General features: G+C 39.0%; 1 protein-coding gene across 1 annotated transcript in view; it reads right to left on the bottom strand.

The window, feature by feature from the left end:
- LOC122792941 (transient receptor potential cation channel subfamily M member 2-like) overlaps nt 1-13,904 on the bottom strand; it is a 1,068,883-nt gene that overhangs the window by 69,323 nt on the left and 985,656 nt on the right. The window contains exon 26 of the mRNA XM_044060527.1: nt 8,054-8,208. Coding sequence (XP_043916462.1) covers nt 8,054-8,208 — 155 coding nt within the window. The remainder of the gene's footprint in view (nt 1-8,053; nt 8,209-13,904) is intronic.

Below are 13,904 nucleotides of genomic sequence, written 5' to 3'. Positions count from 1 at the left end.
AGGTACTTTGCATTCTTCCAGTATAGAGATGGGCCCTTTAGGGGATGAGAGAGGGGTAAAGTTAGCACTGAACCTATCTGCCAGGATGTTGGCAATATCAGTCGGTTCTTTATATTTAGTGCCATTGTGCTTTAACTCAGAGCAGATCTGAGTGTTGCCATTGAGATTCTTGACATAGCTATAGAATTCTTTGTGGTTGTCTTTAGAATCAGTGGCGATTTTGTTTCCGTAACTAGCTTTGGAGGATTTTATGAGGGATCTTAGCTTCTTACTGAGGCTGACGACGGAGTTCCTCCAATCATGGGATTTTATTTTTTTTTGCAACAGTTTCTTTCTTCTGTTGTAGAGTTTGTTTATAGCAGGGGACCACCAGATTGGCTTCCTTTTTTTGGAGGATAGCATCTTGGTTGTGTTAGGGGATTGCACAATCCATGCACTCGTGTAAGTGCTTATAAAGTGCAATTGTATAGGATTCAGCAGTCGTATCTCTATTGCCTGTCAGCATGGGTGTCGTAAAGTTTGCCACTTCTGTCTTAAGAAGGGTGAAGTTGGCTTTGGAGAAATTTTTTACGGTGGTTTCCCTAATGGGGAGTGGGAGTGGGATGTGGATGTCTAGGGTGATCTGCTTGTGGTCGGATCTGACCAACGAGGAATTGACCTCTGGTGTGGAACACCGGTTGCGCATGTTGGTAATGACCAGTTCTAGGATATTGTTGCCACTGGTGGGGGTGTGGATAAGTTGATCCAAGGCATTGGAATTTATGAATTCCAGAAAACGTTGAGCACAAGAATTGGTACATGAGTAGTTTTCCCAGTTAATGGTGGGGTAGTTGAAATCGCCCATTATTAGGGTGTTAGGTTGTACCCCAATATTTTCCAGTGTATCAAGAAATGAGGAGTGGGAATCCTGGAGCATGGTGGGGGATCTGTAGCAAGCTACAATTTGCATTGCGGTCTTGCCCAGAGTTAGTTGCAGTTGGATAATCTCAGATGCACTATGCTGAGCAACTAGCCTGGAGGTGTGTATATCCTTAATGAATATGGACACGGCTCCACCTTTAGTGCTTCGGTCCAGGTTAGGTGGTTGAAAGGTGTGGTATGAATTATAACCAGGTAATGCAGGGGTGCTCTCTGGAGCCTTGAACCAGGTCTCTGTCACTGCACAGATGTCGATGTTCTCCATTTTAAGGAGTGCCTTGAGTGAGTGCATTTTGAGGTTTAGACTTCTAGCATTAAGTAGCATTACCCTCAGATTTTACTTGATTTTACCTGTTACGGTGGTGAATTTGTCATTTGAATCTTGACTAAAAAAGGCACTATAGGGGTGGCAAGAGCCTTAGCCAGTATCTGGAATCCCAAGGGCGACAGGTGCAGGCCATCTCTAGCAAAGCATTGTGGTTTGTCGATCATGTCATCCTAGGCAGACAGATACTGGATCCCCGTAGAATGACACCAGAAGCTTAGCCAATTGTTGAAGTCAATCATTTTGTCCTTGTACTGTGGTATCATTCTGGGTGATGGCAGGATGCTACTCAGGGCTAGGGTCATACCTGCCTGAGCTACAAGATCAGAAAGCTCCTCCATGTCTCTTTTCATGTAGTCCAGGGAGGTACATCTCAGGTCATTCACACCAGCATGGACAATGACAGAGTCATATTTGTACTTGCTGTGGAGTGACCTGAGTGCATGCATAATGTGGCAGATCCTGGCACCTGACAGGCAGCTGACAGTAACTTTCTCCTTGTTTAGCCTGGTGAGTGGAACATCAGTGTGCCTGACTATAGAGTCACCTATGACTAGGGTGTTGGGTACGTTGTTATGCCTTATGGACTGTCGTTGAGTGGCACACTGAGTTTGTGGGCTATGTTTCATTTAGGTTGTATTGGGGGTAGAGGTTGCTTATATTTCTGCTTTGGAGGTCTCTGTTGCTTGAGTATATTTTTTTTGTGAGCCTCCGTGAATGTAGGTGTGGGTTTTGTGTTTCTATGTGTGTGTTTTGGTGGTGTAGGTTTTGAGGGACTATGTGATGAGTATGGTGTGGTGCAAGTGTTTACCTTCTCCTCTTGACTGTCTAGTCCAGTCTTGGGTGAAGAGAGCTTTGCTTCCAGTTTGGTTATATAAGTGCATCTCTCACAGGTTGTAATGTTGGGTGGTAGGAGGAGATGGTTGTCTGTGTACATGAGGCAATTGCTGCATTGCCCCAAGATGCCCAGATTCATCAGGTAGACAGGAGAAAACACCGGGAGCTGACTCTTAGACATGCCTGGATAGGTGCTTATTTATTAAGTACTAAAAACTGTTTTCCTGTAGACAAGTGAGGAAAGTTGAGTGCTGTAGTAATTGTAACTTATTTTGTGCTTACAATGAGTTCTGAACAAGTGCTGAGCTCAAAGAAACAGATTTGAGTGCTGAAACTAGAAAACTGGCTAGTTCTAAGAAATAAAATTAAGCTAGAAGGCTTCCCTCCAACACAGAAAGGCTTGGGGGCTCAGAAGCTTACAAACAGTCTTGGATACAGCAAATCTGTATCTGGACTAGACATCTTATAGGAAAGGCAGGAAACAAGCTTAGAAATTTTTTTTTTTTTTTTTACTGACACTCTTTCACCCAAATCACTAAAACTTTTCTCTTTAAATATTCAAAGCATTCTAAATAAAATAACAGAACATCCCTCATGGATTTCTAACACTTTTCCCCACGTTCTAACCCTATCAGAAACCTGGCTTAAACCTCACATCCTCAACTCAGAAATCTTACCTCCTGGCTACAACATATTTTGCTCAGATAGAACCAAGTGGGATGGGGGGGGTGCTATCCTCTACTCCAAACAATTTAACCTGTCCCTACTCTCCATCTCTGTTCCTAGCTTTTCACCTGCAGAAATTCTTATCATAAACATTTACCTTAACCCTCACAAAAGATTTGCCATATTCTCTATATACGTAACCCCCGATGATAATATTTCCATCCTAGGGAACCTTCTATCCTCTTTCACTCAATATGTCCCTTATGATAGCATTATACTCGGGGATGTTAACATAGACTGGTCTAAACTGTCCACTTCATCCCCTACTCAGTCTTAACCTTCATGGATTTTACCAACTCATATCCACCCCTACTAGACTAACAAATACTCCACATCTGGACCTATCCTTGACTGGATCTTTACCAGAGCTCTTAACATTTATCATAACCCTGGCATACTTCCTAACTCTTTAAGTGACCACTCCCCAACCTTTATTGCTAGATTCACCCAACATTCACTCAAACATCATACATACAGAGTATGTTGAAACTTTACCCACTTTGACCCAGATACATTAAACTCCAAACTATCTAGTATTAAATGGTCCTTCCTATATCACCTCCCTCTCAATGAGGCTGTTGAATCCTTCAATAAGATTTTTCCTTGACACACTCGACTCAATTGTCCCTTCTAGAAAAATCAGAATTAAATCCAACTTTTCCCCCTGGCATACAAAACAAACCCACTCAGTTGTGCACAAAAGAGATGGTGCCTGGAAAGCCTGCATTAAAAACAAATGCCCTCTCCTACTTCAGAGATACAAAGATCTCAGAAACATGACAAAAAACTAAATAAAGCTTTTTTTCTGCTGTAAGCAATGTAGCCCACACAGATATCCAAAGAAATTCTGGACTCCCATCAACAACCTGCTCCACCCTGGCAATCCTTCTACTCCCAACCTCTTTTCATACAACACTGTTACTGAAACTGCCACCCTCCTTGACAATTATTTCATAGAAACAATCCAAAAACGTACACAAAATAGTACTTCTGACTCAAACCCTTCATCGCCCCATAACAAAAATTCTTCCCAATACATTCTCTTTCCAACCAGTTCCCATTACTGCTATTAAATCTCTCCTAAATAAACTTAAGCCTTGCTTCCCCCCTCTGGTGATCAACTACCCTCCCATTTTCTAAAAATTGCTGCACATTCTACTGCCTACCCTGTTTCTATACTTATCAATTGCTCCATTTCTGAAGTCCATGTTCCAAACATATGGAAATCCTTTTATACTATCCCTCTCCATAAAGGTGGAAACTCTATTGATCCTTCTAACTTTAGACCCATTGCTGTCCTGTCCCCCCTATTCAAAATCTTGGAAAAGTGCATCCATACACTGTTACTCAAATACAATCTTGACAATAACCTTGTTACTCCCACCCAATATATATTTAGACCCCACCATAGCACAGTCACTGCATTGCTCTCTTTCACCCAAACAGTAGCTGAATCCCGTGACAATAACTTGCTCATCTCCTGTTTATTCCTCAATCTTTCTAAGGCCTTTGATACTGTCTCTCACTCCAAACTTCTAACTAAATTTTCCGACCTTCATCTCTGTACCTCCTCCATTAAATGGTTCTCTAGCTACCTTTCTGGCAGGAAACAATCCATCCACTGGCAAGCAGTCCTCTCTCCATTCCTCCCAGTAAATACTGGCATTCCAAATGATATCCAAATGATATCCAAGGAAGGAAGAACGCAATGCAAACCAAAAAAGCGTAACAGAGTTTAATCACCGCTTACGTCCAAGGACTACTGGCATTCCCCAAGGATCTATTCAGGGCCCCCTCCAGTTTAATATATTCATTAATAAACTTCACTCTGCTACTAATCTCTCTACACTTCTAAAATATGCCAATAATTCCCCTCTCATCAGCTCTGCCCACAGCATCCCTGAACGTCTAGCTCTCACTCAACAAACCTTCTCCTCTGTTGGAACCTGGCTCTCTGACAGTCAACTCATACTAATTCCAAAACAAACAAAAAAAACTCCTTCTCTTCTTCCCTAAAATACTTGCAGAGTGGAAACACTCATTCTCTATCAGCTCCCTCAACAACATCATTATTAAGCCTGAACCCTATACCAAACTGCTTGGAGTAATTATTGATGATGAATTAAAATTCAGTATTCATATACAACAATGTATAAAAAAGACCCACCAGAAACTTGGTCTCCTCTATTGCAACCAAACATTTTTTAAACACTCCTCCAAACCCTCCCTAGCTCAGTCACTCCTTCTACCCTGTCTTCTTTATGCTGTCCCTGTTCTTACTAATGTTCAAACATCTCTTATTAGTAAACTAGCAAACATATAACAAAATAACTAGATTTACCTCCAATCACCCATACAAATCCCACCACTGCCTCACCCTTAAGACACTCCAATGGCCTGAACTGTCTAAACAACTACTCCCTGAATTACATATTACACACTCTATCCTGAATAACTCCTCTTTCTCCCTCTCCATCTCTAATCTAGTCTCCTACTATAACCCCATCATCACCTCCATACTACCAACAAACACCTCCTTGACATATACAAACTCAATAAAAATATTGGAAAGTCCCTTTAAAAATACTCTGTGGCCCATGCTTGAAACTCACTCCCTCTCAATATAAGAAGCATTCCCCAAAAGCACTTGCTCAAACAAGAACTAAAACTTTATCTGCAAAAGAGATGCTCCTGCCCATGTCAAACGTTATTCTCCCCTCTTATCTACTCAACTTCTTTTCCTCATTAACCCATCACCTCCTTTTATTTTTTCCTTATCTTCTCACCTTACTCTTCCCTTCCTACTTTTAATGTATGTATATATATATATATATATATATATATATATATATATATATATATATATATAGTTTCATAGGTTAGTACTAGGCTAACTGTCCTTTTGGGGCCATTTGAAGCCTAGCCAGTTACCCCATGTGAGAATCAAATCCTGCACCTTGTGTCTTTAAGGTAAACACCTTAATCATTATGTCATCCTCCCACCCCAATATATATATATATATATATATATATATATATATATATATATATATATATATATATATATATGGATGGCTCTTTGTTTTAATGCCTATATTCTTAAAATCGACTTCATGTAGGATATTTATAGAGTCATTACTTGTTAGTAGACCTATGCTATTTTATGCTGTTACTTGTTGGTGGATTTCTGCTATGTTATATGTTGATTATATTTTGCAACGTTTGTAATAATTGTTAAGTTTTCTGGAGCTTTTCTCCTCAGGTCTCCTCTGAAAATGGGCCCTTGGCTCAGCTGGACTAAAATGGTTAACAAATGTCAATAAATACATTAAATAAATAAAAATAAAAAAAGGTCAATAGGTCAGTTTACCTACACTGGTAATAACTGTAAAATAAAACAGATGACATAAAATCTATTCCAGCATAGAAGTTGGACTGTGATTCATCTCATACCTTGGTGCTCTTTCTTAATAATTAAACAGTGCTGGAGTTTATTTTATTTTTACTAGAATTCTAGGCAGAACGCCACGGGAGAAGTAAATTTTAATTAATTCATTTTTTTGTGAAAATACTAAGAAATTGCATAGGATGGATTAGCAGCACTTTAGTTAAGGAGACAACACAGCTACAGATTTTCTAAAAGTAGTTTCTGGCTGGTTGTTGATCTATCTGATAGTCAGTGCTGCACATTGGAGTCCTGTGTATAGTGCTTACATAACACAGATGTGCCATGCATGGTTAGTAAAATAACTCACTGTTTGAGTTCCTCTTTCTTGTTTTTACAGGTTGATTTAGTTCCTTCCTCATATATAGGGTGCTATATCTATTTTACTTCCCAGTCCCTGATGAAGACTATGCATCCTGGTACGTTGAAACCCAGGCATGATTTCTTGTGTTCCTTGTTTACCATAAATGGCTATGAGCCATATTTCTGTGATTTTAAATGTAGCAAATTTCCTTCTTCATTTATGGTATCAAGTTGAGATAGCTTCTTAGTCAGACTCAGCCCCCCCCCCCCCCATAATCTTTTCCTTTTGTTTAGGGATAGTGTTGTATTTCTTCTGAAGGATTTACTCCTGTCCTGCGCCCACATTATTCATTGCCCTGATACCAGCATCACTGCCTGCCATGGTTTGTGGATATGCCTGCATAAGGGCTGAGGTTCCCGAATTTCCTTTTAATGCCACATCATGTACCTGAAGTACCAGTGAAATCCCAATGTATAGATTCAGTGTATTTTACAAGTAATAAACTATACCTATGTAGCCGGGGCCTCCAGCCACCAATGGAGCTAAATATTTGGTGCCTCAATATATTTCTTACTCATGCATTGGGAATATTGCCTGATATATCATAGACTCACCTGTTCCGTAAACATGTTGCAGTCATGAAATGTTAGTAATATATGCTGTTTACCTAATGATCCATTTGAGTGAAACAAACTATTTCTTTGTCACACTCATCATTCCTCAACAAGCCAATGTCTACAATTATATTCAAATCTTCAGTCATGTACCCCCGCCACTGAAACTAAAGTGGTTTCCCAGCATAAACTACTTAGGTATGTTATGTCATTTCCGTATTCCTTCCACAGTTCCTTGAAGACTTGAGACCCCCACCCTACTCAGTATTATTTCCTGATGCTGTAAGGTTCTGCGCCATCTTACTGTGGATCTCCACTCAGTAAGTTCATATTATTTTCTCTGGTCACCACTTCCAGTACATCTTATGGGTTTTGATTATACAAGATCCAGTATGACCTTTCCTAGTCACAAATGTATGTACTTCCACGAGGAACCAAGTTACCAAGCAAATTGCTTCCATATTACACTCACTGAGTCCTCAGTTCATGTGAAATATTGCTGTTTAGTATAAATGAATAACTTACCCGTGTGTTACATTTTTTAGTACTGAAATATTTAATAGCAGATTGCCATTCAGATATTAACAAACATTTCTAATCTGTTTTTTGCAACACTGCTTTAAGAACTTTAATAAATTCTTATGCCTGGTAGGTTTCATTTTCTTGATTTACTTTTCACTGTCACATTAGTTTCAGTTGGCATGTCTAAAGACAGTGGGCTGTTGGCTTCAAAACAGAATAGTCTGACACATCATTGCTATAAATATCTGTATTAAAATATGTCTTTTTAAAATGCTGTATCGTGATGTTATAATCCAGCGTGTCATTAAACATTAATTGGTAAGACTGACTTACTATAAACAGCAACTTTTTAAAATAATTACCTCCCAAGGTACTTTTTCATCTGGTACAGGAAAACGATATACATTGGAGTCAGGGTATTGAAGATTCCTTGCATTGATATGATACTGTGACGTATCATCTTTGTCACCAACTTCTGAACTATCTGCTTCAGCACTGACATTATTGGTTTTAATAGCTAGAAGGTGTGTACAGAGTAGATGAAAACATATATTAGAAGGCATGTCTTCCTTGCTTTATCAGCATTTTAACATGTAACTTTTGTACCAGTAAAAAGGAACTCTGAAACCTGTTAAAGTATAATCACACAAATATGTATCATATGGAATTAACTCAACATGTATAACTGTAGTCAATGTCTTTTGAAGAACCATAAGGTAACAACATAAACATTCTCATTTTACGTATTTTCCTTTTTTCTTGTACAGAGTTCATTCAGTTTTCGCCAAAGTAAAATGCATATAATAAGGAACTGCATTTAGTAAACATGGAAAAATGCAAATACAAAATGACCTTAAAAATGTGTAAGTCATCTGTAAACTGTAATATCTACTCTTAGGAAATTTTTCAAAAAGTCTCACATGCATCACTCCATATGATAGCTCTCATCTTATCAGATGTAAATTCGTTTATAACTTGCACATCAGAAAAACTATGTATTAAACCTTGTATGTATATGTGTATATTGTACATTATGTAAGTACACACAAACACATACACACCTCCAAGAGTGCATGTATGTGCAAAAGCATACAGTATATAAACTGATATGTATAGGTAGTATATATATATATATATATATATATATATATATATATATATATATATATATATATATATATATATGGGTCTACCTGAAAATGCCGTCATTGCAGAACGCCGACAACGAGAACACCGACACCTGAAGCTCAACAACGGAGAAGACCGACAATTAAGAATCCCGACGCTGAGAACACCAACATGTTAAGGTAAGTGTGCGACAGGGATGGACGTTAGGGTCAGGGTGTGGGTAAGGTAAGTGTGCGATAGTGACGGAGTTTAGGTTTAGGGGCGGGTTAAGTGAGTTAGGGTTAGGGTGCGGGTAAGGTAAGTGTGCGATAGTGATGGACTTGAGGGTTAGGGTGCAGGTAAGGTAACCATGCGATAGTGACGGACCTTAGGGTTAGGGTTTGGGTTAAGGTTAGTGCATAGATAGTTGTGTATGTAAGGTTTAGTGTAGGTTTGTAAGGCTTTTGGTGTGCTTGTGTTGTGTGTGTGTTTTTTGGGAAAGGTATTTGTTTTGTTGTTTGTCTGGATTTTGGTTTGTTGGGCATGTGAAGTTTCATGTTTTTGAACTTTTTTTTTTTCCGTGTTTTCGTGTCGGTTATTTCGTTGTCTGTGTTTTGGCATGTCGGTGTTATCAGGTAGACCCATATATATATATATATATATATATATATATATATATATATATATATATATATATATATATACACACACACACACACACACACACACACACACACACACACACACACACACACACAGAATGTAACCTAGTATCAAGGAAATGTAGTTTTTCAGCCTTATGGGTAGTGCACCCTTTCCTTACAGGAAAACACCTTAGAACTAAAGTCTTTTTTTCCACCCTCTGCCTGTGTTTTCTGAGCTATTTTAACACCTCAAAAATCACCCTGGGTGCTTCTTTTAGAGTTTTAATATCTTTTTTCCACAAATGGCTGGCAATGTAGCTTAAAATATCAATGAGATCTTGTTATTTTTTCAACCCTTTCACTTTCCCATAATCCATTTCAAGTCTGCTAGACATAAGGAAGTAGTGGTGTATTCCCAAGCCACTGACATCTAATGAGATTAGTGTCAGTCATGGTCATCTTATATACCTTCTGTAACGGGACTGCTTTTTTTTCCTGGAATGACCCACATTCATACAGTTGACTTTGTTCCTTATATGTGGCCCATCTCTAACCCTTTCCCCTGCCCTATTTTCATATACACACACATATCTTCGTACTTGTTTTTTCTTTTAGCTTGTCTTACTACTAACCCTTTGATCAGTTTGCTCTTATCTGTTTTCTTAAATACTTCCTAGACTCACACAAAGTTGCTAAGTCCTAATTACACCTCTGCCCTTAGCATCAGAGTTCTTTTTTGGGTTCTGATAACCACCACACTCCTTCCCTCTCCCACTACAGCATTTCATGCTGCTTTTGGATTCTGATAACCACCACAGTCCTCCCCTTTCCCATTTAAGCATTTCACACTACGTTTCATCTCACTATAATCTGTTTTATTAGGATTCCTATTAGCAGAGCGAAAGACCGTAATCGCAAATATGGAAAGAGCAACACGTTTTGCGCAAAATATGGAAACGCCGAATGTCTGAAACAGCGAAAATGGAAATGTCAAAGTGCAATGGTTGGTTGGTCTGCGGTATAGCTCCGTAAGGTTAAGTGTGCGATAGATAGGACTTTAGGGTTAGGATGTGGGTCAAGGTAAGTTAATAGATAGGTAATGTATGTAAGATTTAGTGTAGTGTTAGAAGCAGGGTTTTATTTAGCTGTAAGTATGTGTATTATTTATTTGTTTTGGGTGTATGTCTGTAGGGAAAGTGTGCAGTAGTTACGGACCTTAGGGTTAGGGAGGGGTTAAGGATAGTTCATAGATAGTTGTGTATGTGGAGTGTAGTGTAGTGTTGGAAGTAGGGTTTTGTTATATGTATGTGTATTTATTTTTTTGGGTGTATGTCTGTAGGGTACTTGTGTGGTAGTTACGAACCTTAGGGTTAGGGGGGGTTAAGGATAGTGCATAGTTAGTTGTGTGTGTGGGGTTTAGTGTAGGGTTAGAAGTAGGGTTTGGTGCTTTACTTTAGGTTAGAAGTAGGGTTTGGTTAGTGTATGTATGTGGTTTATTTATTTTGTTTGGGTAGGTAGTATGTAGTGGGTGGTGGGGTTGGCCGACTATGACGGTTCGTTATTTTATTTTATGCTGTTTAGTGCATTCGGGATTTTTGCGGTTTGTGTTATAGGTGTTGACGTTTAGGTATTTGGTTAAAGGGTTTTTAGATTTGCTAATATAGACCCGTTTTATTATATACTATAGTAATATAACAAAATGCAGGACTAGATGCTTACATTGTTATTTGACATGTAAGCACACTGATCAACAGCCACATACACAGTGACTTTGTACTTACTTAACAGAGTTACTGGCACAACCAATAGCCTGCTCATCTTTAGTGCAAAAGGCTGTGGGTTGTATTCCCACGCCAGACAGATTAATTGCTGACACTGCAGTGTAGCATAAAGAGGGTGCTACATGCCTGAGTTTGCTGTCCTTTGGATAAGGCATTAAACTGAGGCCCAACTGCTTGAGTTAGTGGTAGTTCAAGTAATTGTGAAGCAGCCTACAACATCTGATGAAAACAGTAGGGATCTTTTATTTAATAGGACCTGCTGGAGAGACAGTGTATGTATGTGGTGTGTGTATATATATATATATATATATATATATATATATATATATATATATATAATTTTACATTTGTTGACCGGGATAGTCCAACTGGATACATGTCCATTTTCAGCGGAGGCCCGGGAAGAAAAGCTCCAAACTACATACTATATACATACTACAAAATACTATTTCATATATGCATATAAATAAGGTTTTACAATTTCCAAACAGAGTTACATTCATTACAAGGATCAAAACATAACTGGGGTTACACAAGTTAATACAAAGTTATTAGGTTATTAACCAAATAACTAGGATATAGTCACTTAGAGGCACTTAGAGGCAGGAAGTCCTCATTAGGCAAACAGTTGAGGGAGTAAAAGTTAATTGGGGGTAAAGCAAGGACATATTCACCTTGTTTTAAAGTATAGTATAAGATTTTTCTTAAATTGGGATAAAGAGGGTTCTGATGTTAGTTCATCAGGGAGTGTGTTCCATGCTTTGCCTACAGAGTTGACAAACAGAGCATCCCCAGCTGCGTAGTTTTGAGCATGTAAACTAACATTATGTTAGAGGATCAGAGGGTCTCGATGTTCTGGTCGGGGGTGATAAGGCTTTTGAGAACAGGCGTATATTCGGACTGTTAGAGAATCTTATGGGCAATTACTAGTTGATTGACTTTAATTAGATTAGGTAGTTCAGGCCACCCAAGAAGATTAAGGTTTAGACAGTGGGTGAGTTCTATAGGCTGTACCAGCAGCAAATCCAACAATGTGATTGTAGCAGTTAGTGAATTTGTTCAAGTCCGTTTTACTCAAGTTTGTGAGTAAGGGGAAGGCATAGAGGAGGGTAAAGAGCAGGTATGTGTGGGCAATAACAGTCCTAGCTAGGGGAGTTAGGAAGGGTTGAATCCTGTATAGAGAGTCAAGTTTATTATTAACTGTTTTAATCATATGGTTAATATACCAGTCAAACTTAAGTTTATTGTCAACTATTACACCTAAGAGCTTGGTTGAGGGATCTGGTGAAATAATGGTGCCATTGTTAGATTTTATGGTGAAGGTCAGTACGGTGGAACTTTGAGATGGAGAGAAAAGCAGAAGCTTAGTTTTATTGGGATTGAATATGAGATGGCGATTAAGAAGCCAATGTTCAACTCTGTTAAAAGATTTTTGGGATAAAGACTGTAGTTCTGTTGGGGATGTGGCAGAGCATATTAGAGTCGAGTTGTCCACGTACTGAATACAGGTAGCCTCTGGGATGACTTTGTGTAGGTCATTTATAAATATAGAAAATAGGAAGGGTCACAAGATGGTGCCCTGAGGCACTCCTAGGGTGATGGGTAGCAGGGTGGATAGGTTGTCCTTCCATACGACTGCCTGTTGTCTACCACTCAGGTAAGATTGGTACCATTGGATAGTCTGGGTGTCTAGAAAATGGTTTCCAGTGTTTGTATAGGTATTTGGTGGTTTACCATGTCGAAGGCCTTGGAAAGGTCTAAGAAGATTGCTGAGGAAAGTTTATTAATGTTACGGTTTTGATTTATAATGTTAGTGAAGGAGAGAAGGGCAGTGGTGGTGCTATGGTATGGTCTAAACCCATGTTGGGAGTTTGTCAGGAGAGTGTTCATGAGAAGACAGTTGTCTGTGTATGCATTCCTCCATAATTTTGGCAAGTGGAGACAGGATAGCTGTGGGTCTATAAATAGAGTGGGATAACATGGGCTATCTTCCAGATGAGGGGATGGAAGCTTCAGATATAGTTCTATTGATCAGGATGGATATTGAGTAAGCTACAGCATTGGCTGCTTTTTGTAAATACTCTGCTGGGAGGAGGTCAGCCAATAGGGTAGTTTTTTTAGATTTTTTAATTAGTTTTCAGACAAATGATGTTGAGACTGGTTGAAAGTTAAAGGTAATTTGGGCACTGGGTGTAGTAACAATTAGATTTGGGCAGCTGGGGGACAATTGACTAGGTAGATGCTGGATAGTTTCTGTAAAGAAGCTATTGAAGGTATTGGTAACCTCAACTGGAGGTTTTCCAATAGAAGTTGAGGGGGTGGGGTGGAAGATTTACCTGGGAGGAGAAGATTATTTATACCTGCCCAACATATTTGGGGTTTATTTTGGTGTTTCTGTTGTAGGTGGCAATAATAGTTTTTTTGCCAGTCATAACAGATTTTTTTGTATCATTTCTTAGCTGCCTGTATCTAAGTTGATTTGTGTGTGTGTGTGTGTGTGTGGGGGGGGGGGGGGTTGAGGCTCACCGAGTGTCCCAGGCATTATTTCTAAGTGAGATTGTTTCGTCTGGTTTCTAATGAAAGCCATGGGTCAGCTTTTGCTTTAGCCCTAATAGAAAGAGATGGGGTGTGGGTATCTAGGATAGCTAAGAATTTGCTATGAAAGTATTTTACAGCTTCTT

Source organism: Protopterus annectens, chromosome 2.part0, assembly GCF_019279795.1.
Source record: "Protopterus annectens isolate FY-2018-M chromosome 2.part0, PAN1.0, whole genome shotgun sequence".
In the NCBI taxonomy this organism is placed as follows: Eukaryota; Metazoa; Chordata; order Ceratodontiformes; family Protopteridae; genus Protopterus; species Protopterus annectens.
Note: the sequence above shows the minus strand (reverse complement) of the source record. Positions and strands in the feature narration are given on the sequence as shown.